This window comes from Triticum dicoccoides, chromosome 2A (assembly GCF_002162155.2).
Source record: "Triticum dicoccoides isolate Atlit2015 ecotype Zavitan chromosome 2A, WEW_v2.0, whole genome shotgun sequence".
NCBI lineage: Eukaryota > Viridiplantae > Streptophyta > Magnoliopsida > Poales > Poaceae > Triticum > Triticum dicoccoides.
Genome location: NC_041382.1, coordinates 111138629 through 111153333, shown reverse-complemented (window position 1 = coordinate 111153333; position 14705 = coordinate 111138629). Strand labels below are relative to the sequence as shown.

The window sequence follows — 14705 nt, the reverse complement described above, 5'->3', positions numbered from 1 at the left end:
CCGGCAGCCGAACACCGGAGGACAGAAGAGGTTCCCCCCACAAGTGCGGACGGTGAACATGATATACGCAACCCACATCCCCAAGAGGGAGCGAAAGCGTGCGCTCAGGGACGTATATGCGTTGGAGCCAGTCGCCCCAAAGTTCAACCCATGGTCCTCCTGTCCGATCACCTTCGATCGCAGGGACCACCCCACTAGTATCCGTCATGGCGGATTGGCCGCACTGGTCCTAGACCCAATCATTGACAGATTTCACCTCACTCGAGTCCTTATGGATGGCGGCAGCAGCCTGAACCTGCTTTACCAGGACACAATGCGAAAAATGGGTATAGACCCCTCAAGGATCAAACCCACAAAAACGACCTTTAAAGGCGTCATACCAGGTGTAGAGGCCCATTGCACAGGCTCAGTCACATTGGAAGTGGTCTTCGGATCCCTGGATAACTTCCGAAGCGAAGAGTTAATCTTTGATATAGTCCCGTTCCGCAGTCGTTATCATGCACTGCTCGGGCGAACCGCATTTGCGAGATTTAATGCGGTACCGCATTATGCATACCTCAAGCTCAAGATGCCAGGACCTCAGGGGGGGTCATTACAGTTAATGGAAACACAGAGCACTCTCTGGACGGAGGAGCACACTGCGGCCCTCGCAGCGGAAGCGCAAAGCAGCCTCTTAAGGCAATCCACTAGTTCGGAGTTGAAGGACCCGAACACCTTCAAGCGCGCTCGGAGTAATCGGCAATAGGACCGCCTGGCACGTTCCGAGCTCGCATAGCAATACGGCCCCCACCCCGTCCCAAGCCACACGGCGAAATTCGTGCCACGCGTACATAATTACGCATTAAAAATACCATGGGCACAGGTAGGGAGGGGGCACGATTACGGCACGCCCCAAGACGCGGCTTAAAGCAAACTAGGGGCTTCCCGTTTTGTTATTTTTCTCTTTTCGGGACTTTAATCTCTGGAAACCCGGTCCGGCAGCATGATTGCCGAACATATGATGCAGCAACCAAGAAGGCAGAAAGCTACGTCACACCACGGAACTCCCAGGTGGATTACGATAATGAGTGTAATACTTGCTTTAATACTATTCTTCAGCTCGCCCTGGGAGGGGACATAGTCCTACCTTTTGCTTATTGCACTGCCTGTATCATTCTGCTTTAACGCACCTTTTTGAATAAACAATGCATAGCATTAAGACTATTATTGCATTCTTCTTTATATATATATATATATATATATGTTCATTCATGACATCCAGCACCCGTACACTCTGGTACGGCCAATACGCTAGGGGCTTAAGCATACCCCACAATACGGCGTGAGAAGTCCGAACACTTTCAACAGTGCGGCACCCCGAACTTATAACATTATATGCATCAGCTCCGAATCATGTCTTGGCTCAATAGTTGGGTTTGCACGGCTCCCATGTTTTGGTACCTTACGTTCCGCTATATCAGCTAAGGTAGCACTGAGAGAACTACTACGATTGTGCCCCGGTTCTGCTGGGCTAAGCACCTCAGTAGATAAAGCTAAAACTGATTGTCATGATAAGGCGAGAGACTGGTTGTTTTTCGAGAGGTTTTCGAGTCCTTAAAGACTTATGCCGCTTAGAGCGAGGAGTCGGCCCTATCCGGCTTAAGGCGTGTATCGTGCCCCGAATTCGGCCTTCCGAATACTAGGGGCTTTGCCGAAATTTAAAATTATAGAATTCTATGGCTAAGTGAGAGTGATAACGCATTATAGTCTGATTGCATTGTTCGTTGTGCTGAGCACCTCCCTCGAAGGACCCAAAAATAGGAACAAGAGTGCTCAGGTTTATCCCGAACACCCCAGCACTTGTGGCATGGGGGCAGAAGCCGACGACTAGCCATCTCTCAGATTTGATAAACAGCCAAACAGAAGGTAATATTTTAAATTCAAATAAGTGTTGCATAGCGCATATGAACAAGTTTTCATGAATACAGGATTACACGAGCGGGTTTACTCAAATATTATATCTTTGGTACACTCGTCTGCTACGAGACGGGCACACTTCAAGACACCCTCATAGTACATCTCGGGGTGGCGATGCTCCTTGCCCTCCGGTGGTCCTTCCTTGATCAGCTTCACGGCGTCTAGCTTGGCCCATTGCACCTTCACATGGGCGAAAGCCCGGCGTGCACCTTCGATGCAGACGGACTGCTTGATGACTTCCAGCCGTGGGTAGGCATCCACAAGCCGCCTCACCAGGCCAAAGTAGTTGTTGAGAAGGGCGTCGCCAGGCCATAGCCGGACTATAAAGCCCTTCATGGCCTGTTTGGCCGCTTTGTGTAGCTCGGCCAGCTGTTTTAGCTGGTCGCTCATAGGCACCGGGTGTTCGGTCCGAGTATACTAAGACCAGAACAGCTTCTCCATTGAGCTTCCCTCCTCGGCCCAGTAAAATTTTGCGGCATCCGATACGCTGCGGGGCAAATCTGCGAATTCTCCTGGAGAGCTCCGGATTCGGGTAAGTAACAAGTAATTTACTTTCACATGCTTGCTTTGCATATAGAATGCCTTACCCGCCGCTATCTTCTTCATCGCATCAATCTCCTGGAGGGCCTTTTGGGCTTCGTCCTTGGCATTCTTTGCGCTCTCGAGGGTCGTGGCAAGCTCGGACTCTCGCGTCTTCAAGTCAAGCTCCAACGCCTTGTGCTTTGTCACGAGAGCGTGGAGCTCTTGCTGCACCTTGCCCACCCGAGCCTCCTGCCTTTCCCACTCTATGCGCTCCTTGGCTGCTTTGTTTTCGGCCTCGGATAGCGCTTGCTTCAGGGTCGCCACCTCGGTCGTGACCCCTGGCAAATTCATGATGATCCTGTCATTTTGCAATCGCATTCCTTTCATATATATCCATAGAGTAGGTACTACTTACCTTTGTTCTCCTCGAGCTGCCTCTTGGCAAGGCCGAGCTCTTCCTTGGATCCTTTGAGGTCCTGCTTCAGTGCGGCGACCTCCGCAGCAGTGCGGTAGAGGCCAGCAGCGAAGCCTGCATACGCATATAGACATACTTATATTAGACTCTTGTGATATTGTTTGATCCTCTGTTCGGCTTTTCTTTGTGAACACCGAACAGAGCATCAGGGGCTACTGTCTATGCGGTAATATTTTTCCTATATTTCAAAAACTTACCTCAAAGCCTGTTAGAAGGCTGGCACGGGCTTCAGTCAGTCCGCTCTTGGCGGACTGAACCTTCTGGACCACCGCACTCATAATAGTGTGGTGCTCCTCATCGATGGAAGCGCTGGGAAGCGCTCCCAGCAGATTGTCCGATGCCTCTGGATGGATAGAGGTCACCGGCACAAGCGTCTTGCCCCTCTTGGAAGGAGGTCGCCTGCCCGAGTTCGAAACCACTGGAGGTTCCGGCGCAGTGTTCGGCTGAGGGCCGAACTCGGAGCCCTCGGGGGCCTTGTTCCCTCTGCTCTCGGAGTCCGGAAGGTCGCCTTGAGGCGCCTCCGGGACTGTCTCCCCTTGACCCGGTGCCTCTTGAGACAACACCTCGGCGTTGTCCTTAGGGCAAGGGGGGTGGCAATCGGAAGTGGATCGCTATCCATATCCGACGAGTCTAGGGAGCCGTCCGACGAGGATACGTCGATACGGGCTCGGGGCGGTTTGCATAATCACGATTCGGCATTAGGAGAAGCAGTGTGGCAAAGGAATGCTATGAGTTACTCTGGTATCCGAATACTTACGACTTCGCCAGGGGATTGGCCCTGGGCAGCCACTCGTCTTCGCCTTCGGCGGCGGTGGTGGAGCTGTCCGGAAGGAGAGTCCTTCCCTTCTTGGACCCTTCGGCCCCCCAGTTGGGGCGGCCTTCCTTTTCTTGTCTCCCCCGACTGGAGGGGAAGCGTCTTCATCTTCCTCCTCGTCTTCGTGGGAGGAGTGCACCGAGGAGTCATCGGACGATGAGTCCGATATCACCTGGCGCCGGGAACTCTTTCGGGTTCCCTTTGCCTTCTTGGTCTTCTCTGGCACCTTGTAAGGAGCCGGAGTCAGCATCTCCGTCAGGAGAGCGTCCGCAGTGTCTTCGGGCAGAGGGGCCGGACAGTTAATCTGCCCCGACGTCTCCACCAAGTCCTGTCAAAGGCATGGAGCTCAGACCCCGCACAGGATTAAGCTAGGGGAAATAAATATCCTACTGATGTATAGAACTCACCGAACGCGCTAGGCGCTTTGCGCTTAGCCCGCGGTCCTCGGCGAGAGAGGGAGGGACCTCGGCGCCCTTGAACAACACCCTCCAAACGTCCTTGTGCGTCGTATCGAAGAGCTCGCTCAGAGTCTGGTGCTGGGCCGGGTCGAACTCCCACAAGTTGAAATCCCGTTGTTGACACGGGAGGATCCGGCGGATGAGCATGACCTGGACTATGTTGACAAGCTTGAACTTCTTGCTTGCCATACTCCGGATACATTTATGGAGTCCATCCAGCTCCACCGATGAACTCCACGACAAGCCCTTCTCTTTCCAGGAAGTGAGTTGTGTAGGGAATCCGGATCGAAACTCGGGGGCCGCCGCCCATTTGGTGTCGCGCGGCTCGGTGATGTAGAACCAGGCTGATTGCCACCCCTTTATGGTCTCCACGAAGGAGCCCTCAAGCCATGTGACATTGGGCATCTTTCCCACCATGGCTCCGCCGCATTCTGCTTGCTGGCCTTCCACCACCTTCGGCTTGATGTTAAAGGTCTTCAGCCACAGGTCGAAATGGGGCCAGACGCGGAGGAAAGCCTCACAAACAACGATGAACGCCGAAATGTTGAGGATGAAGTTCGGGGCCAGATCATGAAAGTCCAGCCCGTAGTAAAACATGAAACCACAGACGAATGGATGAAGGGGAAACCCCAGTCCGCGGAGGAAGTGGTGGAGGAAAACTACCCTCTCATGAGGTTCCAGGATAGGAACGATCTGCCCCGCAGTGGGCAGCCGATGCGCGATATTCGTGGCTAAGTATCCGGCGCCGCGCAGCTTTTTGATGTGCCCCTCCGTGACGGAGGAAGCCATCCATTTGTCCCCCGCTCCGGACATGTTTGGAGAGGGTTGAGGGGAAGGATGTGGACTTGGGCGTTGGAGCTCGAGTGCGCACGAACGGATGGGCAAGGAGGAAGAAGGCGTGGGTAGAAGAAGGTTAAACCTTATCCCTTTATAAGGGCGGCCGAAACCATGCTCCCCCACTAGCCTGGTAAAACTCGCCTATTCCCCAAGCGCCGTAATCGATGGCGCGGTTGGGTTACCCATGCCCGTATTGATGAGAATCCCGTAATAAGGGGAACACGATCTCTGCTTTGACAAGACGTGTCAAGAAACTGCCTTGCATTATGTGCGGGGCTATAAAAATGATTCGAATAATCACTGGGCCATGACATAACGTCATGTTGCCGAAACGTGTCAGCAGATTAGATTTGTGGAAATATTATTCTCTCTACGGTGGTATGTGGAACTTATTTTGTAGGGTCGGGCACTATCCTTGTATTCAAATTCTTCCGGGGTGTATTCGGAGGAGGAACCCGCCTTGCAATACCGAAGACAACACTGCGCGCCGGACTCATCGTCATTGAAGCCTGGTTCAGGGGCTACTGAGGGAGTCCGGGATTAGGGGGGTCTCCGGACAGCCGGATTATATCCTTTAGCCGGACTGTTGGACTATGAAGATACAAGATTGAAGACTTCGTCTCATGTCCGGATGGGACTCTACTTGGCGTGGAAGGCAAGCTAGGCAATATGGATATGTATATCTCCTCCTTTGTAACCGACCTTGTGTAACCCTAACCCTCTCCGGTGTCTATATAAACCAGAGGGTTTTAGTCCGTAGGACAACATACAATCATACCATAGGCTAGCTTCTAGGGTTTAGCCTCTCTGATCTCGTGGTAGATCAACTCTTGTAATACCCATATCATCAAGAATAAATCAAGCAGGACGTAGGGTTTTACCTCCATCAAGAGGGCCCGAACCTGGGTAAAACATCGTGTTCCCTGCCTCCTGTTACCATCCGCCTTAGACGCACAGTTCGGGACCCCCTACCCGAGATCCGCCGGTTTTGACACCGACAGGGGGCATTGCCCCTCAGCCATAGAAAGAAGAGAGAAAAATGGAGGGCTTATATAGGAGTTTCTAAAATTGTTTGGCCCCCTCGTATCGGCATATTTTACTATTTGCCCCCAGTAAAGTTTCTCTCTAGCTCTTCTAATGACAATATATATAATTGAAAAATAACATAAACAACCAAAATATCAACTCACTTATAGTTGTTACATTTAAACTAAAGAGAGAAGACAAACTAGTTGAATGCAGTCCTCACACCACTTGTTTATATATTCCAAGTGAAGTTGTAAAAATCACTTTTTAGATTTATGGGTGACATCGTTATCCTTGGAAAGATTGAACAAATTGGCATGTTGATTTTACAAGTTTTAAACAAGTATATTAAGGAGGGAGGAGATTTGTGGCACACGACGGCCGCGCAGGAAATTTGTGGACCGTTGACCTGCGCCATGATTCACAAACATGGTCGGGTATAGCAGGTGGTTTTCATGGTATAGGCCTCGCCAAAACTCTGTAATGGGTTCATAAATGGGAAAAGTGATATACCTGTACAAGTGGGGTAACATTCTTTGATACATTTATTGTATAAACAGTTGACGTAGATGTTATGTACTGAATATGTGCGTGTGGAAACATGATTCATTTTGTCCTTCTTCCTGGTGTTCTTCTCTCTAGTTGTTTGTTCTTTTACTCGCTTGTTATGTCCCTAGAACTCTTGTCTCGAACTACCAATGGTGCAGAAGAAAAAAGGACAAAACCAATGCGGTTGATTTCAAGATTGTGAAAGATTGATAGATACTAATGATTTTAACAAGAGGAGCATGTGTATAGCGGTACTTTTTGCTGAAAAGCTTAATTATTCTTGCATATTTGATCTGCATGAAGTTTCATCTTGTTACATGTGTTGAATCTGTTTGTTACAAGAGATCATGATACTTAATGTTACAAAGGAAATGAAAAAGAAGCGACTAGTATATCTGTTGAATCCGAAAAGGTAGACTTATTGAATATATCTTGTAATAGGGACTGAAACTTATTGTTCTGTCCAATATTGCAATCAAATTTAAAATGACACATGTAGTAAAAGTTATTGTTTGGATCTATAGAGAATAAACTTAGAGTATTGTGAATGTATTGGTGACTTCACTTGTGTGACATAATGAAAATAGGATTTTAGTTTATCTATTCACTATAGTTGATTCTGAAATGTTTTATGTGTGAACTAACTAATAAAAATGTATTGAACAGAATGAACTTGTATATCATACGCGTATCACATGTATGATTTTATAATTTTATCACACACATATACAATTTTATGATTGTATAATAGTATCACATGTATGATTTTACAAATTATACAATTTTTTATCACACGTATTATGATAAAAACTAGTTGATTTTATAATTGTAAGTTTTGGTATATAAAACTTGTACGTTACAAATGAAAAAGCAGCAAGGTTGATCTCCTTAGACTTGTTTTTAATGGCAAACTTGTTTAACATGCATTATATGAAAGTTTTTTAGATTGTTATGATGCAAATAAAATTGAACCACTAGTTATGTGTATGTAAAAATAATTGTCTTAAGTTATGTGGGTGTTTTTAATGGCTTAAGACAATTAATCTTATGCGAGTGTTTTTAGTGACTTCACTTGTATGAGTTAATGAATATATGATATTGCTTTATTTATTGATTATAGTTGATAAGTATGAAATGGTTTATGTGTTAATTAAGTGAAAAGAATGTATGAATTGTAGATTCTTATACTGATTATATAATTATAAGTTTCACGGTGTATTCGGGTAAGTTTAGTTGTTAAGTTTTATTTATTGATTAGGTTTGATTTAAGGGACATAGAGTTATACATTTAGCGATGTCTTTTGTATCTCGGGTACCTTCGATCCCTACCAAGCACTGTTCACCCCGACCTTAGGTACTGGTGATTTACTATACAAAATGACTATTTTACGCAATTATGGAAACCACCGGGCAAGACTCAAGACTCGTCGACCATTGACGGCTTCATTCGACACCTTTGCATCCAGGCTACGGTTCTCAAGGAGGGGAGCCATGGTCATGAGGATTGATGGACACTTTCCTTCTTTGTGCGGTGTGTGTTTGGATTGTTGAGACAAGGGCCGTTTTGGGTTTGCATCGCGTGTGTGTGGGCTGTTGAGCAGTTGGCCCTAGCGAGGGTCTATATTTTCGGTGTGTGTGGCACCGAGCGTCTTGGACCTCCTTTCCCTGTTTGTTTTCGCTATCTGCGTGAACATTTGAACCTTGTAAGCCATAAGGGTTTGAGTTGGCTAAAGTCGGGCAAGTGCCTAGGTTTTCAAAAGGAAAAAGGACGCGTCTAGCGGGTGGCCAGTTGCCCGCTAGCGCTCCGCAGTGGCCGGCTAAAAAAGGAAATAATCTGTCCCCCTAATCCATATTAGGAAAAGTGAATATGTGTGAACATGTTTGAACAGGATAATAAAAAGTAATTGCAAAGAACCCATGTGAACAGATGTGAAAACCTTTAATTCGGGTTTTCAAATTTTTCAAAAACCATAACTTTGAAACCACGCATCAAAATTAAGATATGTTTTCACTTTTGGAACTCTCGCGGCGTGCTCTTCGAAACTAGATCCCGCATGGGTATGTTTTGACGAATTTTTTTATGCAATTTTCTCCCCGTTTTGTGCAACTGCCTAGCCTTTGGTGTGCAACTACATGACAAGGATGTGCAACTTTTCTCCTATACCGTAAACACGCAGTTTTAAATGATGGTATCTTCACCCCCAAACTACCTCCACCAATGAGATGTGAACTTCTTCTGTTGCCCAGACCAACTGCATAGTAGTTGATGTGCAACTTTTCCCTGTCCGTGGATGTGCTTCACTGTTTGCTGCATCGGCCAACTGCCTAACAGTGGATGTGCAACTTTAGATACTGCCACAGCCAACCGTCTAACAATGATTTGCAATTTTCTCTCGAATCCCCATGAATGTGTAGTTTCCCTGCTAGCACATGGCCCAAACCACCCCTGCTAGTGAGATTTACAACTTTAGCACTCTGTTTATATGCAACTTTTCAATACCCTCATGAATGTCATTTCTTTACCATTCAACTGCCCCTACCTGTGAGATGTGCAACTTCGTATGTTGTCCTGGCCAACTACCTAGTAGACTATATGCAACTCTGTCTATTGCCTCCGCCAACTGAAAATACATGTCCACAAATAGGGAGGGGAAGGAGTTGCACATTGCCTAAAAGGCAGTTGGCTTGAACATTAGACTAAGTTGCACATATTGCTTCCAGGGGGTGAGGGTAGGGTGTGACAACAGTGAAAAACTACGCATCCACGAATAGGGAGGAGGGTTGCACAATGACTACTAGGTAGTTGGTCGGAACAGTAGACTAATTGCACATCAAAGTTTTCATGGTTGCTAGACTACAACCTTATGGAAGTTGAATCATGCAGATCCAAAAAAATGGTTTCGGAAAAAGTTGCACAATGTAGTATTAAAGTTGCACAATACAGTAACCTGGAACCTGGAAGATCGGCCCAAGCTATTGTTACCTTGACCAAAAACTTCTTGAGGGCAAGGAAGAATGGGGCAGGCAGGATACAGAAACATGGATGGACGAGACCAACAGAGGGATTTGTTAGCCTCAATATCGATGCCTCCTTTGATGCTGATAGTGGCACCGGCGGGACCAGGGCCATCATACGAGATTCCACAGGCTCCTTCGTTGCGGCATCCACAAGCAACATTCCGTTTGTCCAAGACGCAGCGACGGCCGAGGCTAGAGGCCTCAAGGATGGGCTGGTTCTGGCAAACACCATTGGCTGCAACAAGGTGGAAATCGGGGCCGATTGTATGGAGGTCATCCAGATAATGCATGACGGCGGAAACTCCTTAGGACCAGCTGCAGCCATCTATGAGGAGTGTATTTTCTTGTGTCGTAATTTTATCTCTGTTAGTTTCTGTCATTGCCCTAGGAAAGCCAATATGGCGGCTGATCTTTTGGCTACTAAGTCGGAGCCCTCGCGAACTATTATGTGGCAGAACGAGGCTCCGGACTTTCTGCTCGATGTAATCACAAACGATGTAGCCCTATTCTCACATGAAATATAAACTGCCATGATGGCATTTCCCTCAAAAAAGTTGCACAATACAATACTAAAGTTGCATCATATAGTACGAAAGTTGGCATCGAAAAAAATTCGTCGAAACATTCCCATGCAGGATCTGAATTCCGACACATGGTTTGAAAGATATGGCTTTTTAAAAATTTGAAAACCCGAAACAAATACACATGGATCTGTTTTGTCCTTCACATGTTATAAGTCTAACCGCATTTAATGCCAGTAATCACATGCACTACCAGACAAACGCATGTATGCATGCATGCGAGTGACCGAGCGGCCGCTCGTCCTCTCCAACGCGCGCGCACGCACTTTTTAGATTTCAGGAAGGGAAAAACATCCTTTACATATAGTATAGTTTGGTTTATAGAAGATCCGACCTGACATGTACACCCACATATGGTTTACTTCTGAAGAACAAAAAACATGTGACCTGATAGTAATATTCCCTAGTAAAATGCAACGAATGCCATGCCATGGAGTAGAATTTACAGTCGAGCGGAGGCGTCGATCAGAAGAGGAAGAGCGGCAGCAGGAGCAGCAGCACGCAGAGCGCCCGGCGAGCGCCGGCCATGACGCTGTCCGCGTCGTCCCCCAGAGGGGTCAAGGAGCTGGTGGGCCCCCCTCCGAAGCCCGGCGTGAAGGTCGACGGCGGGAAGAGGCTGGTAGGGGCGCTCGCCGCCGGCGTCGTGCCGTTGGAGCCTCCCGCCATGGAGCTGCACGTGAACGTTTACACATGTCAGTTGTGAACTTCGTCAGAGGACGATACAGTGGCGCGCCATGCATGCACATCGAAGATACTCGCTCACCTTCCGGTGAAGACGCACTGCCCCGAGCCTGCAAACGAGGAACCACAGGAGTATCAGAGCCCGCCGGGAACAAGAAGGAGAACAACGTGTGGGTGGGAGGGGAGGGAGGAGCAGGGTGGTGCTTACTGGGGTCGTCGGAGGTGGTGACGGCGGTGCCGCTGAAGTTGCAGCTGGCGCCGGAGGCGGCGTTGCGCTGGAAGTAGTCGTTGTAGGCGTAGGAGGCGAGCCCCGGCAGGTCGTTGGCCTTGTAGCACTTGCCGCCGGGCTGGATGGGGCCGCAGTCGGCGTGGCCGGGGCCGCACGCGTAGTTGAGCCCAGTCTGCAGCGCGGTTGGGTCCGCGCCCTGCTTCGCCACGCAGAACTGCCCCGTCGCCAGCGACCGCCTCCTGCTCTCCTCAGCAGCTTCTTGTTCTTCAGAGAAGGTGCCTGCAAATCACAATGCAGTGACAAACATATGAAAATTGTTTAAGTTTCAGTTTATTAGCCGGCTGAAAAAATCTGATTATGTGTCAAATTGGTGCATGGATGCTGAAATATTTCGTTCACCGGTTAGGCACAAAGATATTTTTCAGCTTTACAGTCTCCGTGCAAAAATGCGGTTCTATACTACACGAAAATGCAGTATGGCCGTTTTCACAAGGGGTCAAGACCTGAAAATGATCGCGGAGCAACCGCGAGCCAGAATGTGTTTGTTCGCAGAATATATAAAAGTTGTCCAGGACATCTACCCTACAGTCTACACTCTATGGCGATGCATTTCAAGGCCACACTAGGAAGGAATCTGAATAATGGAAAGTAGAAAGCGAGCGACTACCGAACCAACCGAAAGCAAACGCTGCGCAATACGCATGTACCTGACGCGTTGGCGAGAATGAGAAACACGAGCAGAAGAACGCTGCTGCACCCCTGCAGTCTTCTGGTCAACATCCTCCCAGCAGTGTCCTCCGAGCGCCCGATCGACTTGTATGATCCTCCTCCACGAACACCTGTCAGAATTCAGAGATGTACGTATCATTATGTCAGATACGTGTCAGTAGTTCAGTATTGTACTACCGAACTGCGTATTCTCGACATAATTAGGCAGAAGTTTCAGCAAGAGGCGTGTGGAGGAGAAGGGGAGAGATAGCGAGGCGCGTCGCGGTCGGTCAGACGCAATGTTTCTGATAATCTGACACATTAATCGCTGTCCAATCGCAAGGGTTTGTCGGCACAATTGACAAAGAGAAAGGCATTGTCGGCACGAACTTAATTTGTGTTGTACTGGAGTAGTATATATGTTTGAAGACATGGAGTGAAAACTTCCGATGTAGTAACTGCGAGATACGTTTGCTGCTAAATGGTAATCGATCGACGCCAAAAATAGGGCTGGGGATGATTGGTGAACCTGAAACATCCAGCTACAGGATACTCGAATCATTATTTTTAGGACGAAGTGGTCGAATTATTCATTGAATATCCAGCCGAAGTCGTTAACTTTATGTGTGACGACTTGGATTGGATATCCTTCCAAAGTCCTTAAACTTTGTGTATGGTGAAGACTAGGATGACGGCATGGGGGCAACCATCCACCAACCGCTATCCTTGGCAAGAGCACAAACATGATTGAACTTGCTGCAATTCAAAACCTTACATAATGAAAAAGATGATCGGTTTCTTTCATTCATTCAAAGTATTAAGGAATCAAACGGTGGCAGACAAGGAGGAGTTAAAATTCGTTTAGCTGTGGACCGGAACCTGAAGGGGGGAAACAGAGAAAAACCAACAAGTGCCATGAAGCCTGAACCTGAATACTACTACTAAGCTGGATCATGTCGTCGAGAACACTCTACTGATACTTTTGGGGGAAATCGGCAACGGCCATCAAAGCAAATCAGCAGAGGGGGGCCGAGAAGTCGATGAGGGATTCCAATCGGAGAAAGGAAGGCACTGACGGCACGCGCCCTAGAGGTATCAGCAGCAGCAAACAAGAGAGAAATCCTTTTCTCTCTCGAGGGCGGAGCAGGGAAACCTAATCCGAAGAACAGCAGCAAGAGAGCATCTACAAGAAGAAGGGGAAATCGTGGAGAAGCGTACCTTGATCGGCCACCGAATCGCCGGTTTAGTGGCAAGAAGGATGAATTGCTGCTCCTCGCTCTTCCTTCCTGGGGGATAACGGAAGCTCTGGACCCTCCAGAGTCTGAACTCTCAAGGACGCAAGCACGGCCTAAAAAGGAAAAGCTGTTTGCATGTACGACGGCCCTGCCCTGGACTGGACTGCCTCTTTTTTATATTTGGTACTACTAGTAGATAGAGTGCAAAGGATTTATGGAGAGGAGTAATTGGGATGGATTTATCTCGCTCCAATCAACCGGATATTACGGGACGAAATCGGTGTTTATACCGCAGCGAGGGGCAGCGGATATGAGGAAGGTAAATAGCATTACTAGAAGAACTCTCAAACCTTCGAACCCTCGCTAGCGTTTTAAGGGTCAAAAATAATTTTTTTGCACTTCTACATGTTAAAAAATAGGGGCAAAGTTAGAACCCTCAAACCCAACCCTTATAACGGAATATTCCCCATGAACGACGTTGTCGTTGCGCGCGGGAGGTGACTAGCAGCGGCGGGGCGGCCGCCGGCGACGGGGGCGACTAGCAGCGGCGGGCGCGGGAGTTGGGAGGATTTTTCCCTTCCGCGCGAGTATAACTGTCAAATGAGGGTTGGGCTAGATTTTGCTCCCCAATCCTTAATTTTGAGAATTGTGAGAGGGTTTGAGGGTTGGACCTTTAAATTTTTTTAAGGATTTAAGGGTTAAGGGATTCTAGTCTACAATTTTTTTTCGACAAAAACTGTAAAAAATTAGTTATTTTTAAGGATTTGAGGGTTTTAAAGGCTCTATTAGTAATGCTATAAGGGAGGGCGAGGAGGAGCTGCTGGTGTAACGGCTGAGAGCGCACTCACCGTCGTCTTGCACGGAAGCTCGAGGAAAAGAATATGAGTAGGCCGGCTTTCTTTTCTGGCTTTGGTTTGTGGTGCCTGATCGTATCGTGACGTGTATGTGCGCGTGTCCTTTACGCACCTCCTCAAGTGCACCCACGCTACATGCAGCAGTGGCCTACAAGCCACACTGCGCTGCGAAATACTCGGTGCTTCCCTCTGTTCCTGCAAGAAAAACGCACGCTCGACTCTTTTTTTTCTTAAGAAAATTATCAATCTATTCGTCATCGGTCCAACGAATGTCAGAAATAATATTACGTGCGGATTCATAAACCACCTAGCAACAACTACAAGCACTGAAGCGAGCAAAGGCGCGCCATCATCGTCGCCTCTCTCTCCCTGAAGCCGGACAAAACCTGTTTTTACCGCCGTTGAAGAGAAAGTTTAGAATAGGAGGATCCAACTTGTACACACGAACAAAGACCGGATCCACGGAAGACAAACGTCGATCAAATCTTGTGAGATCCGTTGGAGACAAATCTCCACACGCCCTTCGATGACGCTAGACGCATCACCGAGACGGGTGCTAGGTGGGGAGAATCTTATTCTATCCTTGAAGAGCCGCCGCCGTCTCATCTCTCTGAGCAGGACACAAACAGCCGCCGCCATCTCATCTCTTTGAGCAGGACATAAACATTAGAAAAACTCAAAAAAAAAATCTAAAAACAAAGCCCTCCCGCGTGTGAGATTCTTTTTGAAGGGAGCAGAAAGAATTCAATAAAAAGTATATTT

The 14705-nt window shown here is 47.9% G+C and overlaps 1 protein-coding gene across 1 annotated transcript; it reads right to left on the bottom strand.

Moving 5' to 3' along the window:
• Window positions 1-10443: 10443 nt before the first annotated feature.
• LOC119353690 (PLASMODESMATA CALLOSE-BINDING PROTEIN 3-like) lies at window positions 10444-13319 on the bottom strand. Its single transcript, XM_037620341.1, has 5 exons — window positions 13073-13319; window positions 11854-11985; window positions 11126-11425; window positions 11000-11027; window positions 10444-10906 (listed from the first exon to the last, which is right to left on the bottom strand). Exons 2-5 carry the CDS (start codon window positions 11924-11926, stop codon window positions 10702-10704), a joined length of 606 nt encoding a protein of 201 aa, XP_037476238.1. The 5' UTR covers window positions 11927-11985; window positions 13073-13319; the 3' UTR covers window positions 10444-10701.
• Between the last annotated feature and the right edge of the window lie 1386 nt (window positions 13320-14705).